Here is a 15,678-nt window from a genome sequence, read left to right on the forward strand (position 1 = left end):
GCCCCCATGCCCTGCCATGGTAAAAATAAGATTACCACTGTACTGGGGAAAAGCCAGTGCCAATTTTGCGAGCCTACATACTTCTCACAAGCAGTGTGTGGGCATATTACTTTGCACAAGGGTCAAAATTGAGCATTCTGAGGAGAGGAAAAAACAAGACCCTATCCCTTATGGGTACAAAGATTGGTTTGAAAGTGTCCAATAAATATAGAAGACAAGGGGAAGAGTCATATAGGATGTCCAGAGCGCCAGTGTCCTGTTTGGATTCTTCCCCCTAGGGAGTGAGCCAGAACCCAGGAGTATGCAAAGCAGACAATTTCCGCCTAGGGAAGTTGCAGCCTTGCGCATCTCCAGCTGTTCCCACGTGTCTCCGAGCTGCGCCACGAGCCTGCAGCTGCTCGGGATAATCCCTGAACATCTTGCATCTTATCTTTCAGCAAGTCAGCCAACACATCTCCTTAGATTCAAGGTTCTGGTGTTGACCTATAAGCCCCCTTTGCGGACTGGGACCAGCATATCAACAGGACTGTCTCTCCATATATATTCCCCGGAGGACACTCCGATCAGGGGACAAACAGCTAGTGGTGGTCCCTGGCCCCAAGGAGGCCCGCCGAGCCTCGTCTACAGCCAGGGTCTTTTTGGTCCTGGCTCCCACCTGGTGGAACGCCCTGTCTGCTGAAATCAGGACCCGGCAGGACCTACTATCCTTCCGCCAGGCCTGCAAGACAGAGTTGTTCCGCCAGGCATATGGCTGAGGCTGGGCCTCCGCCGGCCTGGAAAAAAGAGATGTATAAATCTTAACCCTCCCTGTGAAGGCTGTCCACCATCCTGCTTCAAATGTGTTGTTTTTAATGTCTGACTTTTTTAAATTATATTTTTAATATGTTGTTATCCTCCCTGAGCCTGCTCGTGGGGAGGGCGGACTACACATCTGAGATAGGTAGGTAGATAGATAGGTAGGTAGATAGAAAGTTCAACACCACCCCCTGCTGGCTGACCCTGGGATTCTCAATGTTTCCAAGCCTAAGAGCAAAATAAAAAACGGGAGTCAAGTGGCACCTTAAAGATGGACAAAGTATTCGAGTATTTGATGGGCCGCTTGCCTTCTGTTTCATTGGCTACAGCACACTTAAAACGGCTCGCCCTCTGGAACGATCAGCACAGACCCTAAGAGCAATCAGCACCCAAACAGACCTGCTGCTGCTGCAACTGTATTGTCCTGAGCTGCCTCTCCTTCTCCGGCCACCGGCACCTCTTCCTCCTCCTCCTCCTCGGGCTGCGGCTGCTCTTGCTCCTTATCTCCTTTATTAGGGTCCTTGCCAGGATCCAGCTTATCAATGAGCTTGTTGAGGGTGGAAGCCAAGGACTTGGAGGCTTGCTTGCGATCAAACTCACCCTTCAGGCCTTCCGTTTCCAGCTCATCCTCTACCTGCCAAGAAGGAGAAACTGCGTGTTCATATTTCTGGGAGAGATTAAGTGATTTAAGATTACAGTAGTGCTCCGTCACCAAGTCAAAAGAACCCTTACTACTGGTGTTTGGGCTATTTGCTGTATCTGAGGTTTTAAAGTTATTGGTGAACTGAGAGCCAGTTTGGTATAGTGGTTAAGAGCAGCGGGACTCTAATCTGGAGAACCGGGTTTGATTCCCCACTCCACCGCTTGAAGCCAGCTGGGTGCCCGTGGGTCACTCACAGCTCTCTCGGAGCTCTCTCAGCCCCAGCCACCTCACAGGGTGATATTGTTGTGGGGGTAATAATGGCATACTTTGTAAACCGCTCTGAGTGGGTGTAAAGTTGTCCTGAAGGGTGGTATATAAATCGAATGAGACATATAAGGATAACTTCTCCCTGGAACATTCTGCCTTGGCCTATGTTAAAATCTTGGCCAGGTGCTCTGGGCCTGCCAGGTAACCCAACAACACAAGAGCCAGCGAGAGCGGGGCCCTGAAAAAGCCAAGAGGAGCAAAGGGATGGGAGAACCTGGGATCTGATGGGAGGTTTTGAGAGCCAAGACTGACCTGCTGGAAGCTGTGAGAGAGAAAAGTTAGTCTGAAAGGAGTACGAATGAAAGGACGCATCACATTTTTGGTTTAGGTTACCCTGTCCATGTGACTGAAGTACTATGATATACCTCGCAGGGTCTAATGTAAAGCTTAGTTGTAGCAGAATGCTGTATTTAAATGTTATAAGGATTTTCTCCATGTACTGGTACCTCCCCACAGCTCTTGTTAATATTTACCTCAGCCGTCTGTTTCTTTCTGAATAAACTTCAAGCGAACCATCTTGTTCCTATCAGTTCACTTATCCCCCAAATCATTTAAAAATCTTGCTGGGATGCCCCGTGCAGTGGAGATGCCTGAGAATGTGCAACGGGAAAGACTCCTGAGGGGTGGTGCTTGCCCCGATGAAACCAAGGTCAGTTTTATGGATTCCATTCAAAGAAGTGGGCCACATTCTCACAGCTGCACACACATCAGTGGCACATCTTTTTGTCAGCCTGCAACTTTATCAATATTATTGGGAACCTAGTATTATGGGAGACAGAGATGAGTTCTAGTCTCTCTCACGTCCACCTTGTCTTCTCCCAGCCCCCACCCCCCCAATATGGAAAAAAAAGCTTCAGTCTTTCCTCACACAGAAGCCAGCAAGGATGCCAACAAGCAATAACTGGGAATGGAGATTATCAAGGACTGGTTCCACTAATTGTTTTGCAGACTCTGTGCCAATGCGGCTCTGGCCAAATAGACACCCTTCAACATTGTCTACTCGACTGTGACACGCTCAATGTGGCAAGAGATAGTTGGATAAAAACCTTGGCTGATTCTGCACATGTTGGATAATGCACTTCCAATCCTCTTTATAGAGCATTTGGAATGGATTTTTTTGTCTGCGGAACAAAAAATCCACCTCAAACGATTGATAAAGTGCATTGAAAGTGCATTATCCAACGTGTGCGGAATCAGCCCTTATATCCAGGACTCTAGCTGTGTGGCAGATGATCTGAGGTTCCTTTTAGCAGGGGTGGATTTTGATATTACGTTGGCAGTTGCCAAGTTTCTCTTACTGTCGATTAAGATTAAAGCCTATTACATTTCTATATTATACAGATTTATGCATTAATAAATGCTCTCTTATTTTAATTCTAGTGTGATGCTGTTCAGAGCCGAACTGGCTATATGAGCAGTATCATTAAAGTAAGTTTTGCAGATTGGGGCAGAGGGCAGCCAGGACCGCTCACACAGCTCCTCACCTCATCGATAATGTCGTCGAACTCTTTCTCCATCTCCGATTTCACCTCTTCCTTAAGCTTGGCCATCTCTGACTTGGGCAGAAAAATGTCCTCCAGCTCCTTTTCAAACTTCCCCAACAGATCTTCCTCTTCCTCCTCCTCCTCCTGTCCACCTCCTTCATCAGAAAGCTTGGGCTCCGCTGCCGGCTCACTTTTGGGTGGGGTATCCTGTGCGGCTGCCTCAGAAGCGCTGGCTTTCTCTTTGTTCTGAAGAGACAAAGGGGAGCTCAGAAAATGTTAAAGGCTGGGGGGAGGGAGAGGAAGAGAGAGATCCTTCACACCATTCACGCCTTTATCTTCCCCCAGCATAGGAAGCGGCTCAATGGGAAGAAGGAGCAGCCACCCAATGGGTGGCTCAATGGGAAGAAGGATGCCATCCAATAGAATACGGGACTTTTAAATTGGGTGGCACCCATTTTTTCTGTCTTCCCAAAAGGCCACAAGGGATGTGCTCTTCGGGTTTCTGATTCGGAAAGATTTGGGTTCCCGAACTGGCCCCAGCATTGCTGAGCCCATTTGAGAATCCCGAAGCAAAGCTTTCCGAAGCAATTCGTATCGCTTCGGGAAGCTTCGGGAAAAGTGGCAGCCGCTGCTCCCACAGCACTTTTCTGACTGTTTGCATAGCATCTGGGGGGGAAAGCGGTAGGGCAGGAAGTTTGAAAGCAAGCAGCACTTGTCCGAATCTTTTTCAGGTGCACACCCTTACTAGCCACACTCTCTTCGCAAACCCAAACAGGCTAGAAAGATGCAGAAAGCAACACATTGCCACACCCGCATAAACCCTTACCTTTCGGGCACTGTCCTTCAGCTCATGAATGAACTGAACCAAGTCCCCCGGGTTCCTGATAACTTTGAAGTGGATTTTTTTCTTGAAATCTGAAAGATGAACAGGCATTAGACCCTATCGGCACCCTGTATATGACCTCCTACAAGACTATAGGGAAACATGCAGAAGGTTCAAGCATCAGTGCCAGCTAAGGATCTCAGTTGGTGTTGGAAAACTTTTTATCTGCTGGTGGCCCCGGAGAAGCACCACCAGAGAGACAGGACTGAGTGAGATGGATCAAGTGCTTGATGTTGTGAGGGGCAGCTTCATATATTTACAAGCGTAGCTGCTATTTACTCCTCCACCACCACCATGGCTTTAATGTAGTTTAAGCAGTACTTCTAATGAACTGCATAGAAAGAATTCTGAATTCTGGAACATATTTGTGTTGCCAGAATGCCTATGCAGCTGTCAGGACACTGAACTGATTACGAGTAACAAAAGCTTTATTAATAGAACTAACAAACTGGATAGGAAAGAGACTAAAATAAAGCAAACTGCCTTGCTAGCTGAGAGAGTTCTCATAAGGAGATCACCCTGAGAATAGCATTCTGCAGACAGACAAGGAGAAAACCCCACATCAGAAAGAAGGTACTGCCTCTACAGTCCTGTCTAACTAGACCTTGCTGCTCCCTTCAGGGTCTTTGCTTCTTTGTACACAAGACGTGCTATACTCCAATAGTTTGTAGTACAAAATGTATGTTTTTGAGCAAAAGCTTCTACTCCCTTTTCAGTTTGTGCTGCCCCCAAGAATTGTAGGCATACTTCCTACTTGCTTTCCACTATGCTCAGTGGCAGCAGCTTCCAATATACCGAAAAATAAAAGTAAAGGTTCTTAAAAGTGCCCAATTTTTCGCTCAGTGCCTTTCAGTGCTCATTTGGTTTTATCACAGAATATACACACAGCCTTTCATGCCAGTGTAAAAGCAAACAACGGAGCCATAGCAAAGAATCTGGCTTGATAAACTTGGGTTCCAGTTCCGCTTCAGCCACAGACTTACTTGCTGGCATAAGCAACTCACTAGTCCTCAATGCCACCTGTTGTGCTGCGAGCTGTGTGGGTAACCGAGTTACCTGCTGTACACTATTGACTGAGACGCCCAACTTAAGCGTCATCAAGTCATTTAACTGGAATAACCAGGCCTATGTCCTGCCCTCACACTGCAGTGATTTTGAATTTCTCATTCCAAGATTCAAATTGTTAAGACTAAAAAGAGCAAAATGTTAAAAAAAGTCTCAAGAGCTAAAGAGGGTATCAAATTTTCAGGATGGGACGAGTCTGGTGCCCTGCAGAACTCTTTGCCCCATCCTTGGCAAAAACCAAATGAGCTGTGCAAATAGATCCAAGTATGTACAAACAAATAAGAATTTCTATACACTACTGTTCTTTTATCAAAAAGTCAGAGAACTTTGGCACAGAGCTCTAGAGTTCTTTTGAAAAAGAAAGCCAGGGAGTACGTGCAGTACTAAAAGTAGCGGAGAGGGTTTTAGCCTCTTAAAAGCCAGTTACCTTTCAGAAACAGATAATCTAGGCCGATGGACACTAAACCGATTACGGGAAGAGGCGGCTGTCATAGATACAAACTAATTTAGGCAGATTAGAGCACATGGCAAATAGCTAGGCAGAGACCGTTGAAGAAGCCTGATGGAAAGCCAATCTTGGAGGGGAGGGGGGCAGAAAAGGAAGGCGTACACATTTCTGGATGCTCTTCTGGCTCATTCCCCCTCCCAAAATGTTAGAGGTACGGAAAGCTGCATGATCCAAAGGAGCTTTTTGCAGATCCCCGCTCAGCACCTTTTGACCACATGTCCAATCTCACCTGCTAGGTGATCGTCGGCCGTTTTCGTGCTGGGCTCTTCCTCCTGCAGAAGATGGGGAATGGTTTGAATGCTACACATAGGAACCACTGCTGCAGGGTCAGACAGGGACGTCATTCGGCACGACTCAAGGTTGCTACTCGTTATGACAGATTAGTTATCTACAGCTTCTGTTACATTTGGGCATTAGAAACAGGAATATCGGTACTAAGCCAGCATCTCCCACATGCATGCGTGAACACACAGCGCATTGTTCCATGCCAACCTTTGCAGGATATAGTACCTCTCCAGCTACAGGCTTATTTAATACACAGGCACCTTGTTCTTTTGAGACAGTTTACAGTAATCAGGTTTTTTTTTAAAAAAAACAGAACAACCAAAACCAAAAGCAGCACAAAATCACCGTAAATAAGGCTATCGAAAGCAGGACACATTGTTTCCAAGCAGGGGGCATAAAAGCAACAAAAAGCAAAATACATAAAATAAAAAACACCCGGTGCTTTTCGCACTGGGACTTTAAAGCGTTTCGGCATCTGTTCTGCTTCCTTTTTTTTTTTTAAAGAATTTTTATTAGATGGGTTTAGAAACATAACATAAAAATCATTATCATTTTCCATCTCATTTCATTTTCCCCATCCTTCTCCCCCCTTTTCTAATGACTCCCAACAGTTTTCCATCCCCAACTTAATCTAAAGAATATACCAATAAAATTCTTAAAATCTATAATAATATTTATAATATATATCTGTATAATACATACTAATCTAATCTATTTACTTGTCTTAACCATCTTAATATAATACTTATCTAAATTAAGAGTATAAAAATTATGTAAGAATATAATAAGTACATATACTAAAAAAAATACATATATATGTAATATACTATTCCTTAAATACCTATTATCTATATTTTAAATCTATTACTTCTATTGCATCTGTTCTGCTTCCCACGTTTGCAGCAGTTTCACACTTGCAAGGTAGTCATGGGATGCAGTACCGATGTTTGTCCACGGTATCCCCGATTTCCCCCCCACCCCCGGATATATCGCGACTTTATTTTGAAGCTACTGCTGAGTTGCATCTGGCCCGATTAAAGTCAGTGCAAACTCTATACTCCCCTTCTGCTTCTCTTCCCCCTCCCGCTTTCCGTGAGAGCTGATTGGTCTGTGTGGAATTAATCACTCCGACCCTCCTCAGCTCTCTGAACTCTTTTGAGGGATTACAGCATCCAGGACGGGAGATTTCCCAACTGCTCTTCCCCAACAACCACTTAAAGGCTTGCAGAAGACGTGCTTCGTGCATGCTTAAGTTTTTTTTTTTTTTGCAGGGTACGCTGACTGATGGGTTCAGACACTTGGCAACGCTCTTAAAAAAGCGGAACGATGATATTGCTCACAATCTGGGGCAAGGATTAATTAAGAGGGAAGGGAGCTTGCCTTGCGCTTAGCTATACCTCTTAGGAAACTGGGCAGAAAGTGACCTGGGTCAAGTCCAATGGCAGCCCCGTTACCTTTGCTCCGTCTGGCACCTGGGTTGCTTTCCCATCTCCGTGCAGCATTCTGTCCCAGAAGTCAGCATCCTCACCTGAGTCGGTCTCGGGAGGAGGAGGAACCGGAGTCACTGAACAGCAGGTAATGAACGAGTTTTAGCGGGTGGGAGGGAAGCAGAAGGGCTCCACATTTACAGCTCCTCTCATTCGCTTAGGAGGAAGGAGCATTTCTGCAACTGAGCTGTACAGAAGCACAGAGTTCTGCATCTGACGAAGAGAGCTGTGGTTCTCGAAAGCTTCTGCTCCAATAAAGCTGATTAGTCTTAAAGGTGCTACTGGACTCTTACTATTTTGCAACTAACAAGGCTAACTCCTCTGGATCTATGACCAGAGTTCTCTAGTTACAGATACCAGCATGCTCCTGTTTCAGACTGTGGTGTCTGAGACTGCAAAGTCAGGCCTTGCTTTGAAACCTCAGAAGATCTTGGGGCAGGAAGAAGGGAGGATACGGGCTGGACAGGATTTCCAAGCCTCAGAAGGGAAGACTTCAGGACCTTGGAGAGCACTGCATACCTTTCCTCTTCCCCCAACCCCAAAACAGCTAAAGATGAAAACATTACGCAAGCATAAGTGGTCAAAGATAGGTTGGAATAATTTCTACAATTCAGCCTTTTACTTCTGTGGAATTTCAAAATGGTGAGCATGTGTAGGTAGGGACTTGGATTCCAGTTCTCATTCTGCCATGGAGCTGGGCGACTTTGGACTAACCCTCCCCCCTGCCCCTTAAGCCTTACTTCACAGGGTCGTTGCAAAGAAAACGAAGGCAGAGAGAACTGTGAGTGCTACACAGAGCACCCCAAAGGAAGGCAGGACCCAAGGCGGACCCAAGGCTGCCCCCCCCCACAACGTAAGAAGCTACTGAATCGTCTGCACAGCCAGCAGCCAAGTACCTTTAACCTCAGCCTACGTAACAACCACACAGCTCCTTCTAATCTGAGCCCCAATTATAGGCCATAAGCTGCAGGCAAATGCCCAATTTGTATAAGGATTTAAGGCACGCCTGGTCATGTGGAAATGCGCTTACTAAAATGGGTGGCCCACTTTTGTGTGTCATTAAGACACACCAGCAGTGTGCTTTCCAGGCTGCAGCTCACTAGGTTATCGCTGTTGCACAAGCATGGGCCAACCCGTTTGGAAAACACATTCAAAACAAGACGAGAGCACCTGAAGGAGGAGGGTCCTTGCTTGCGGCCTGTGTTCTGAACAAGCCTTCATTTAGATATTTATAAGCCATTTTTCTACCAATGGGGGACTCTTCTATTTTATCCTAACATCAACCCGGTGAGGTAGGTTAGGCTGTAAGAGGGTGGTTGTTTTCACACGTCTTTACCGTTGCTCAAAATTGTGCAAAACTCCCAGAACGAGGGCGTCTTCGTGGCACGATTTCTGATGTCACTGCGCCACGAAACGGAATCACGGTGGGGTGACACCAGAAACCGCGCCACGAAGACACTCTCGTTCCGTGAGCGTTGCGCGATTTTGCGCAAGGGTAGACATGTGAAAATGACCAATGACTAGCTCAAGGTCACCCAGTGAACTGCTGAAACAGTGAGAATTTGAGCCTGGGTTTCCCAGAGCCTAGTCTGACACACGAACCGCTACACCACACTGTCTTAAGTATCAAGAACACATTCAAGTAATCGGAGAGCAGAATGCACTGCGTTGCAGAGTTGTCGTGGGAGGATTAGGGTGGAATTAACACCCCCCACCCGAGAGTGAATTAAGTTTTCACTCCCTGCCATTTGCTCAGCAGCGAACAGGTTAGCCTATTAGCCATGGTGGCTAAAACTGGAATCCATATCTGCAGAGGCAGAACACCAATTATTGGGTTATGGGAGTAGCCGCTAATCTTGTGCCCTGAACGAAGCTTTCCTACAGCATTGGCTGTGCACCGTCACAACATGTCACAGTAGATTACATCTGGTCTGACCCAGCATGAAAAATTCTTTTCTTTTCAGTGCTTTTCCCAAAAGGGCAACATTCATACCAACTCCAAAAAACAGCGACTTCATTTCGAAGGCCCAGGTTTGGCACCAGCTAGAAAGCGGCAATTCAGGTGGTCTGTGTGTAGTTAAAAAGACCCAAACCGGGCAATGGAGAATTGCAAGAACACGGCCTGTAACTTGAAGGGCCGATATAGATACAAAATCATCGAGTCAACCTGCTTCTGAGTTTGAGGCAATTGCATCAATAGTATACTTTGTAAACCGCTCTGAGTGGGCATTAAGCTGTCCTGAAGAGCGGTATATAAATCGAATGTTATTATTATTAACTCCCTCCTCCCCCACCACAAGATTCCAGCAGAACCCTTGCCGGGCTGTACCATTTCCATCTGCATCTTGAACAGCATCGCTAGCATCCCGCTCATTCCACAGCCGGTTGTCCAGAGTCTTCAACTCTTCGGAAATCTCTTCCACTTTGCGCTTGGTGTCTGCTGTTTCAGGGGGGAATAACAAAATGTAACCCAGCAACTGATAGAAGCTAAGCTGATGCATGTGCCAAAAAGATCAACACTGAATGCAGAAGGGGCCAGAAATGCCAAGATCCCTCACTGGCAGAACTGAGCCGAACCAGGAATTCTTTGGCCGCTGGTGCTGTAGTATGACCCGGTTTGTTCTCCTGCCCCGTTGCTCTTTTGTCACACTGTGGGAGAAATCCAAAATAGGAACAGCCAGAGACAGAACTATGGTGTTCTTGCATAGAAAGCCAAAGGGCCATCCGAAAACTAAGTAAAGCCAAGTGAAAATAACTGTGCGCCTTATTTGTTTGGGAGGTTGCACAAATTTTGGAACGGGGATCCGATTATGGGAAACAGGCAGAAACAGCAGGGACAAGACATGGAGGGGACATGAGAGAGAGAGAGGCCAAGAACCCAGCTGCACAAACCATTCTCTTTTGACCCCAGGTTCAAAGCGTTTCCAGGACTGTTTTTGTAATCAAAGGCTAGACCTCCACTCCCAGTAAATCTTCTTCTCTGATAGAAGGCCCATCAGTGGCCTGCCAGGAAGAATGAAGGGGAGGGAGAGTCAGGTATCACATCTCCATCACCCAAGAGGGGACCAGATGCAGGAGTGACTCATCTATGGCATCATGGACTTTGTGCTTGTCTTTAAAGCCATGGTTACTACATTCTGAGGATTGTGTTTTATGTATTTTTTTTAAAGTGGAAGTTGCTCCCACTGATGGGACTGGTGGCGGTATAAGTTTGAGAATACATTCCCCATCTCTCTCTGAAAATACTGTTTAGATTAGTATAGTCCCTGATGGTTCCTCGACAGTAGGTGCCAGCTAAGGAAGCCTTTTGTAATGACATCATGTGTCTTCCACCTCTCCAAAATCCCCCAAATGCATAGATGAGTCTAAGCGTCACAGACAAAAATATATCTGCATATTTGTATACCAAATTACGGTCCTTATTACACAATATTATGTGATGCAAATTGGGTCGGGGAGGGTTGTCACATGATCCCAGGATACATGGACCCCAACCGTGTGACAAACTGCCCAGTTCCCCAAGTCTGCTTTGCTGGCATGGGAGGAAATGCTGAAACACCTCCTTGTGCTGTGGAGAAAAACCGTTCCCTTGCGTAAGTTTTTAAGGTGAACCCCATTGTAAAATGTGTGACCTCTGACCCAACTTGCTTCACACGTATCAAATCACAAGGCTCCATTTCATGCAACGCCCTGACCTGGATAGCCTAGGTGACCTCGATCTCATCAGATCTTGGAACCTACGCAGGCTTGGCCTTGGCTAGTAATTGGACGGGAGACCTCCAACGAAGACCAGGGCTGCAGAGGCAGGCAATGGCAAACCACCTCTGCAACAGTTCATAGGCTTACAAGCCATGCAATGGCTTGGATCCCACATCAAAGATCCACTGAGAAATGATTGATATCACTGGAACAGGACTTGCTTGCCTTCTGCTGCAGCCCAAAATGCTCCATGGAATGCTGCTCCGGAGGGCGGGAAACACACAGGAGCAGCAAAAGAAGGGGGGTCTGAGATCTGCCACCCCCCCCTCTACTGGAGTGCACAGTCACCAAGTATAAACAGTAGTTTATATATTTTTAAAGTGCTAGTGTGCTCAATAAAGTTAATTCCAAATACAAATATACAACAGCATTTCATATATCACTCTTTCTTTATTACAGTCAGCGACCAGAGAGGAATGAGATAAAAGCGACCAGGATATAGCATATATAAAATGCAGCCAGAGTGTAACAAGTCTATATGTGGATACATAATTTCATAACGAACACTAACTTGCAAAATTAAAAGAAGTCCATCAGGACCAATCAAAAACTAAAACATACCAGTGCAATGCTACTAAAAGGCCAGAATATGCCAACTAACATCTAACAATTTAAATCAAGACTTACTATAAGTGGAGATAAGGATTTGGTGGTACGACGAATAGGTATATATTTGTATTTGGAATTAACTTTATTGAGCCCATTAGCACTTCAAAAATATATAAACTACTCTTTATACTTGGTGACTGTATACTCCGGGGTTTTTCTGTATTTTATTGTCTGTAGTGTGCCTCTGGAGCAGCTCTCTATTTTAACTTACGCCCCCTTCTAGTAGCAGAAATTTTCCATGGAATCCAACGCAGTGAAGTATATACAGTCCGATGCCTGCAGAACTGCACATTTTCTAACTCTAGCCTCTGCTCTCGCTTCCCTGCCTCCCAACATGCTCAAAGAGCTTGGCTGTGATGCTTCCAAGCAGCGCTAAATCCATCTTTCTGGGGCACGACAATTCTGGACCTGCTGACGGGGGACACATCCAGGCTTGGAGCCTCAACCTGGGCTAAGAGGGCAAGGACGGCGCTCCCGCCTTCTACCTGGCATACTTACACACTTGAGCCTTGACATATTCCACGTACTCCGCGGGGCTCAGAGCTGGGTGGCAGCGGATCGTCTGGGGGGTGGCGGAAGACGGCGGCCGCAAGAACGGGTGGTTGCAGATGCGGGTGGTGTGGACGGTCAGCACGTAGGAGCAGGACTGGGGCTCGTCCACGCGAGCGATGTAGTCGCTCGAACCTTCTTCGCACATGAACTGTAATTGAGGCAATAAAATTACGTAAGGTCACCATATGTAGCCTTGGACCACTGGCTCACTTAGCCTTATGCTGGTCCTACACCTTTCCCCCTACCTGCCAGGTGGAGGGGTGCAGAATTGGGATCCCTAGGTGGGAAAGTTCTTCCTTTAAGACCATGGCGAACTACTGCCCGGGAGGAGGGAAGAGGATCCCAGATGTTCCTAGACTTATCCTTCAGCTCCCCGCTGACTCAGCCCTTTCTGCAACCCTTCTAAGTCAACCTCTGCAGACAAAAGTAACTTCCCTGCTTCCCATTTCTGCACTGGCTGCATGAACTCGACAGGGCAGCCTTCCTCATTCAACATCCTCTGGGACACCAACTCTGGCTTTGGAAATTCCTGGATATTTCAGGACGATTCCTGGGGAGGAAGCTCAAAAGGGGATGCGAGGTCACTGTAGGACTTCAGTTTCTCCCAGACTCAGAGCCTGCCCTCCGAAGCTGCCACGTCCTCCAGGGCAACCAATTTACAAGAATTCTAGGCCCTACCCGGAGGCTGGGCTTCACAGGCCATGACAGCCATCTCAGCTGCTAGTTCAGGAAGATTCTGCCCCCTCATGCCACAAGAAGAAGGTTGAGACTTGGAAGAGCAGCTGTGAAGGAGCTAGAGAAGATCCTTAAAGATAAAGATGCCTCTCTGGGAACCAAGATGAAGATAATCCAAACTATGGTATTCTCCATTACTATGTAGGGATGTGAAAGTTGGACAGTGAAGAAAGCTGACAGGAAGAAAATTGATTCATCTGAAATGTGGTGCTGGAGGAGAGTTCTGCGGATACTATGGACGGCCAAAAAGACCAATAAGTGGGTACTAGATCAAATCAAGCCTGAATTCTCCCTAGAAGCTAAAACGACAAAACGGAGGCTTCTGTACTTTGGTCACATCATGAGAAGGCAAGATTCTCTGGAAAAGTTAATAATGCTAGGAAAAGTGGAAGACAGAGGAAAAGAGGAAGACCTAAAACGAGACCTAAAAGAAGCCACGTCCTCCAGTTTGCAGGATCTGAGCAAGTCTGTTAAAGATAGGACGTTTTGGAAGTATTTCCTTCATAGGGTCACCATAGTTCAGAGGCGACTTGATGGCACATCACACACACACACACACGCCGCAACGGAGCTCCCTTTGCTTACCCTGACTTCAGCATCCCTGGGCTTTCCGTTCAGGTTACACTTGGATCCGTTGACGTAGGTCTGGCTGTGGTAACGCTTCAGCTTGTGCTGCTTGGAAGCCTGCCGTGAGCAACCGAGTGAGAGAACGCTTCAGAGGCAAGCCTGAGAGAGGGGCGAGCAGCCTGAAGAACTAAGGCCCGGTTCTCACGTGCTTCAGAAGGAAGCAGCAGAGGGCTATGTGGTAGATGGAGTTGGGCAGCTTTGGACCGCAAGGCAGGGACGGCATTTTGACACGCCGCCTACATTCATAAGTCCCTGTAAGTGGGAAAACTAAGCACAGCAAATAAATGCTATGCTTAAAACCTCTCACGAGCAAACTGAAATGGACCACTGGGCCATCACAGTCAGTACTGTTTCCTCAGACTGGCAGTGACTTGCCAGACATGTTATAAATGAAGCAGATAACTGGAAGATATTCAGGTTTGTCAGAAGTTTCTAGAATGTTCTGGAAGGTATCGTCTGCCCATCACTGTAATGAAGGTTTTATTAATAGACTGGATATTGCTTTATAATTAAAGGGGGGGGGTTGATACCCATTAGCAGGCTATAAAAGATGGGTCACACCCAGGAAAGAGATATTCTTTTCTTTCTACCTGTTACTTTGTATTTTACATCTTTTAATTCTAATACCCTTGATCTTCTCCAGTCTCTCTGCTGAGAGGGTAAAACAACTGCCATAAAAACCCCACCCAACCTGATCTCTCCAAGCAAGCGAGGACTGGCCAACTTGCTTTGTATGCTATTTCGTTCATGGAAATTAAGTTTACTACTTGTAGCCTTACATGATGCAGGGCTGGCATTATAGTGAAGGGTTATTTCCATAAACTGCTAACACTTTGGGAGGTGGGTTAGATTAAAGGCATTCAGTAACAGTCAACTGCGGAAGCCACTTTAACGCTCCCAGGCTTGATTTACACGACACAACACAACGTTAACAATTCCAAGCAGCTTAATGAAGATGTTAAGAAGATTTTGTAGGCGTGTCTGGTTCTTCTCGAACAAAATTTTCTTTTTCACGGCATGGCTTGAAAGATTTCTAATGCTATGGGGATAATAATGACACTGACTTTGTTCCTCACTCTGAAGGGGCATGAATCTGTCCGGAAGAGCAGTATACAAGCATGCTGTTATTATTATTATTATGTACAAAGCTATTCCAAGTCTATGAAGAAGAGATAAGGGGAAGAAAGGAAGAGGAGGAGGAGACACACATCTCAGTCCAGTGGTCCCCAACACGTAGCCCAAGGGCCCTCATATTCTACAGAAATCCCTAGCACATCCATATTACTCCCCCCACATTGCATTAGGAATGCCAGGCTCCGGGTGGGGGTGAAACGGACACCAACCTTTGCTGTTTCATTGTCCCAGTCAAATGCGGACTGGTAATATCCAAGGTAGAGGATGTCACCTTTGATTTCAGACTCTGGGGAAGGGGGGAAAAAGATACAGGAGGAAATAATCGTCAGGTAACCACATTGGAAAAGGGGATCTTAAAGAGAACTAAAGAAGAAGAGTGGGGAGCCCTAGCATGGTACAAACTTTGTAAGGAAATGGACATGAGCTGCACACGACCTCCAGGTTGACACTTTAGACCCCAGCCTGGCTATACCTGCAGACTATGCATGAATACATCTGAGCCAGTGCTATTTAAAATACATACATATGAGAGCCGGATCAGTCTTACCGTCACCCCAAAGGCAAGTTCTTGCACGTTTTAGAAGAAATAGAAAAGAGCAACAGTCCGGTAGCACCTAAAAAGCGTTTACTGATCATAGCCATGGGCCTAATAAACAGACGCATGGAAGAGGAACAAAAAGAAAAATCAGCATCTTATTACAAAACAAAGGAAGAGCTTGTTTCAGGAAGAATTCTGGTCCCAACCGAAGCGATACTCCTGTTTGGTTGTTCTAACGCCTCACTAT

The 15,678-nt window shown here is 46.3% G+C and overlaps 1 protein-coding gene across 1 annotated transcript in view; it reads right to left on the reverse strand.

Moving 5' to 3' along the window:
* Positions 1-15,678, reverse strand: part of OS9 (OS9 endoplasmic reticulum lectin) — a 30,309-nt gene that overhangs the window by 6,501 nt on the left and 8,130 nt on the right. Inside the window, exons 4-12 of the mRNA XM_055003472.1 lie at positions 15,103-15,179; positions 13,718-13,816; positions 12,344-12,545; positions 9,807-9,917; positions 7,445-7,554; positions 5,935-5,977; positions 4,076-4,164; positions 3,250-3,495; positions 1,195-1,429 (exon numbers count right to left, since the gene is read on the reverse strand). Of these exons, the coding sequence (XP_054859447.1) occupies positions 1,195-1,429; positions 3,250-3,495; positions 4,076-4,164; positions 5,935-5,977; positions 7,445-7,554; positions 9,807-9,917; positions 12,344-12,545; positions 13,718-13,816; positions 15,103-15,179 (1,212 nt within the window). The remainder of the gene's footprint in view (positions 1-1,194; positions 1,430-3,249; positions 3,496-4,075; positions 4,165-5,934; positions 5,978-7,444; positions 7,555-9,806; positions 9,918-12,343; positions 12,546-13,717; positions 13,817-15,102; positions 15,180-15,678) is intronic.

The sequence above is a fragment of the Eublepharis macularius genome, chromosome 19, assembly GCF_028583425.1.
Source record: "Eublepharis macularius isolate TG4126 chromosome 19, MPM_Emac_v1.0, whole genome shotgun sequence".
NCBI classification, from domain to species: Eukaryota; Metazoa; Chordata; class Lepidosauria; order Squamata; family Eublepharidae; genus Eublepharis; species Eublepharis macularius.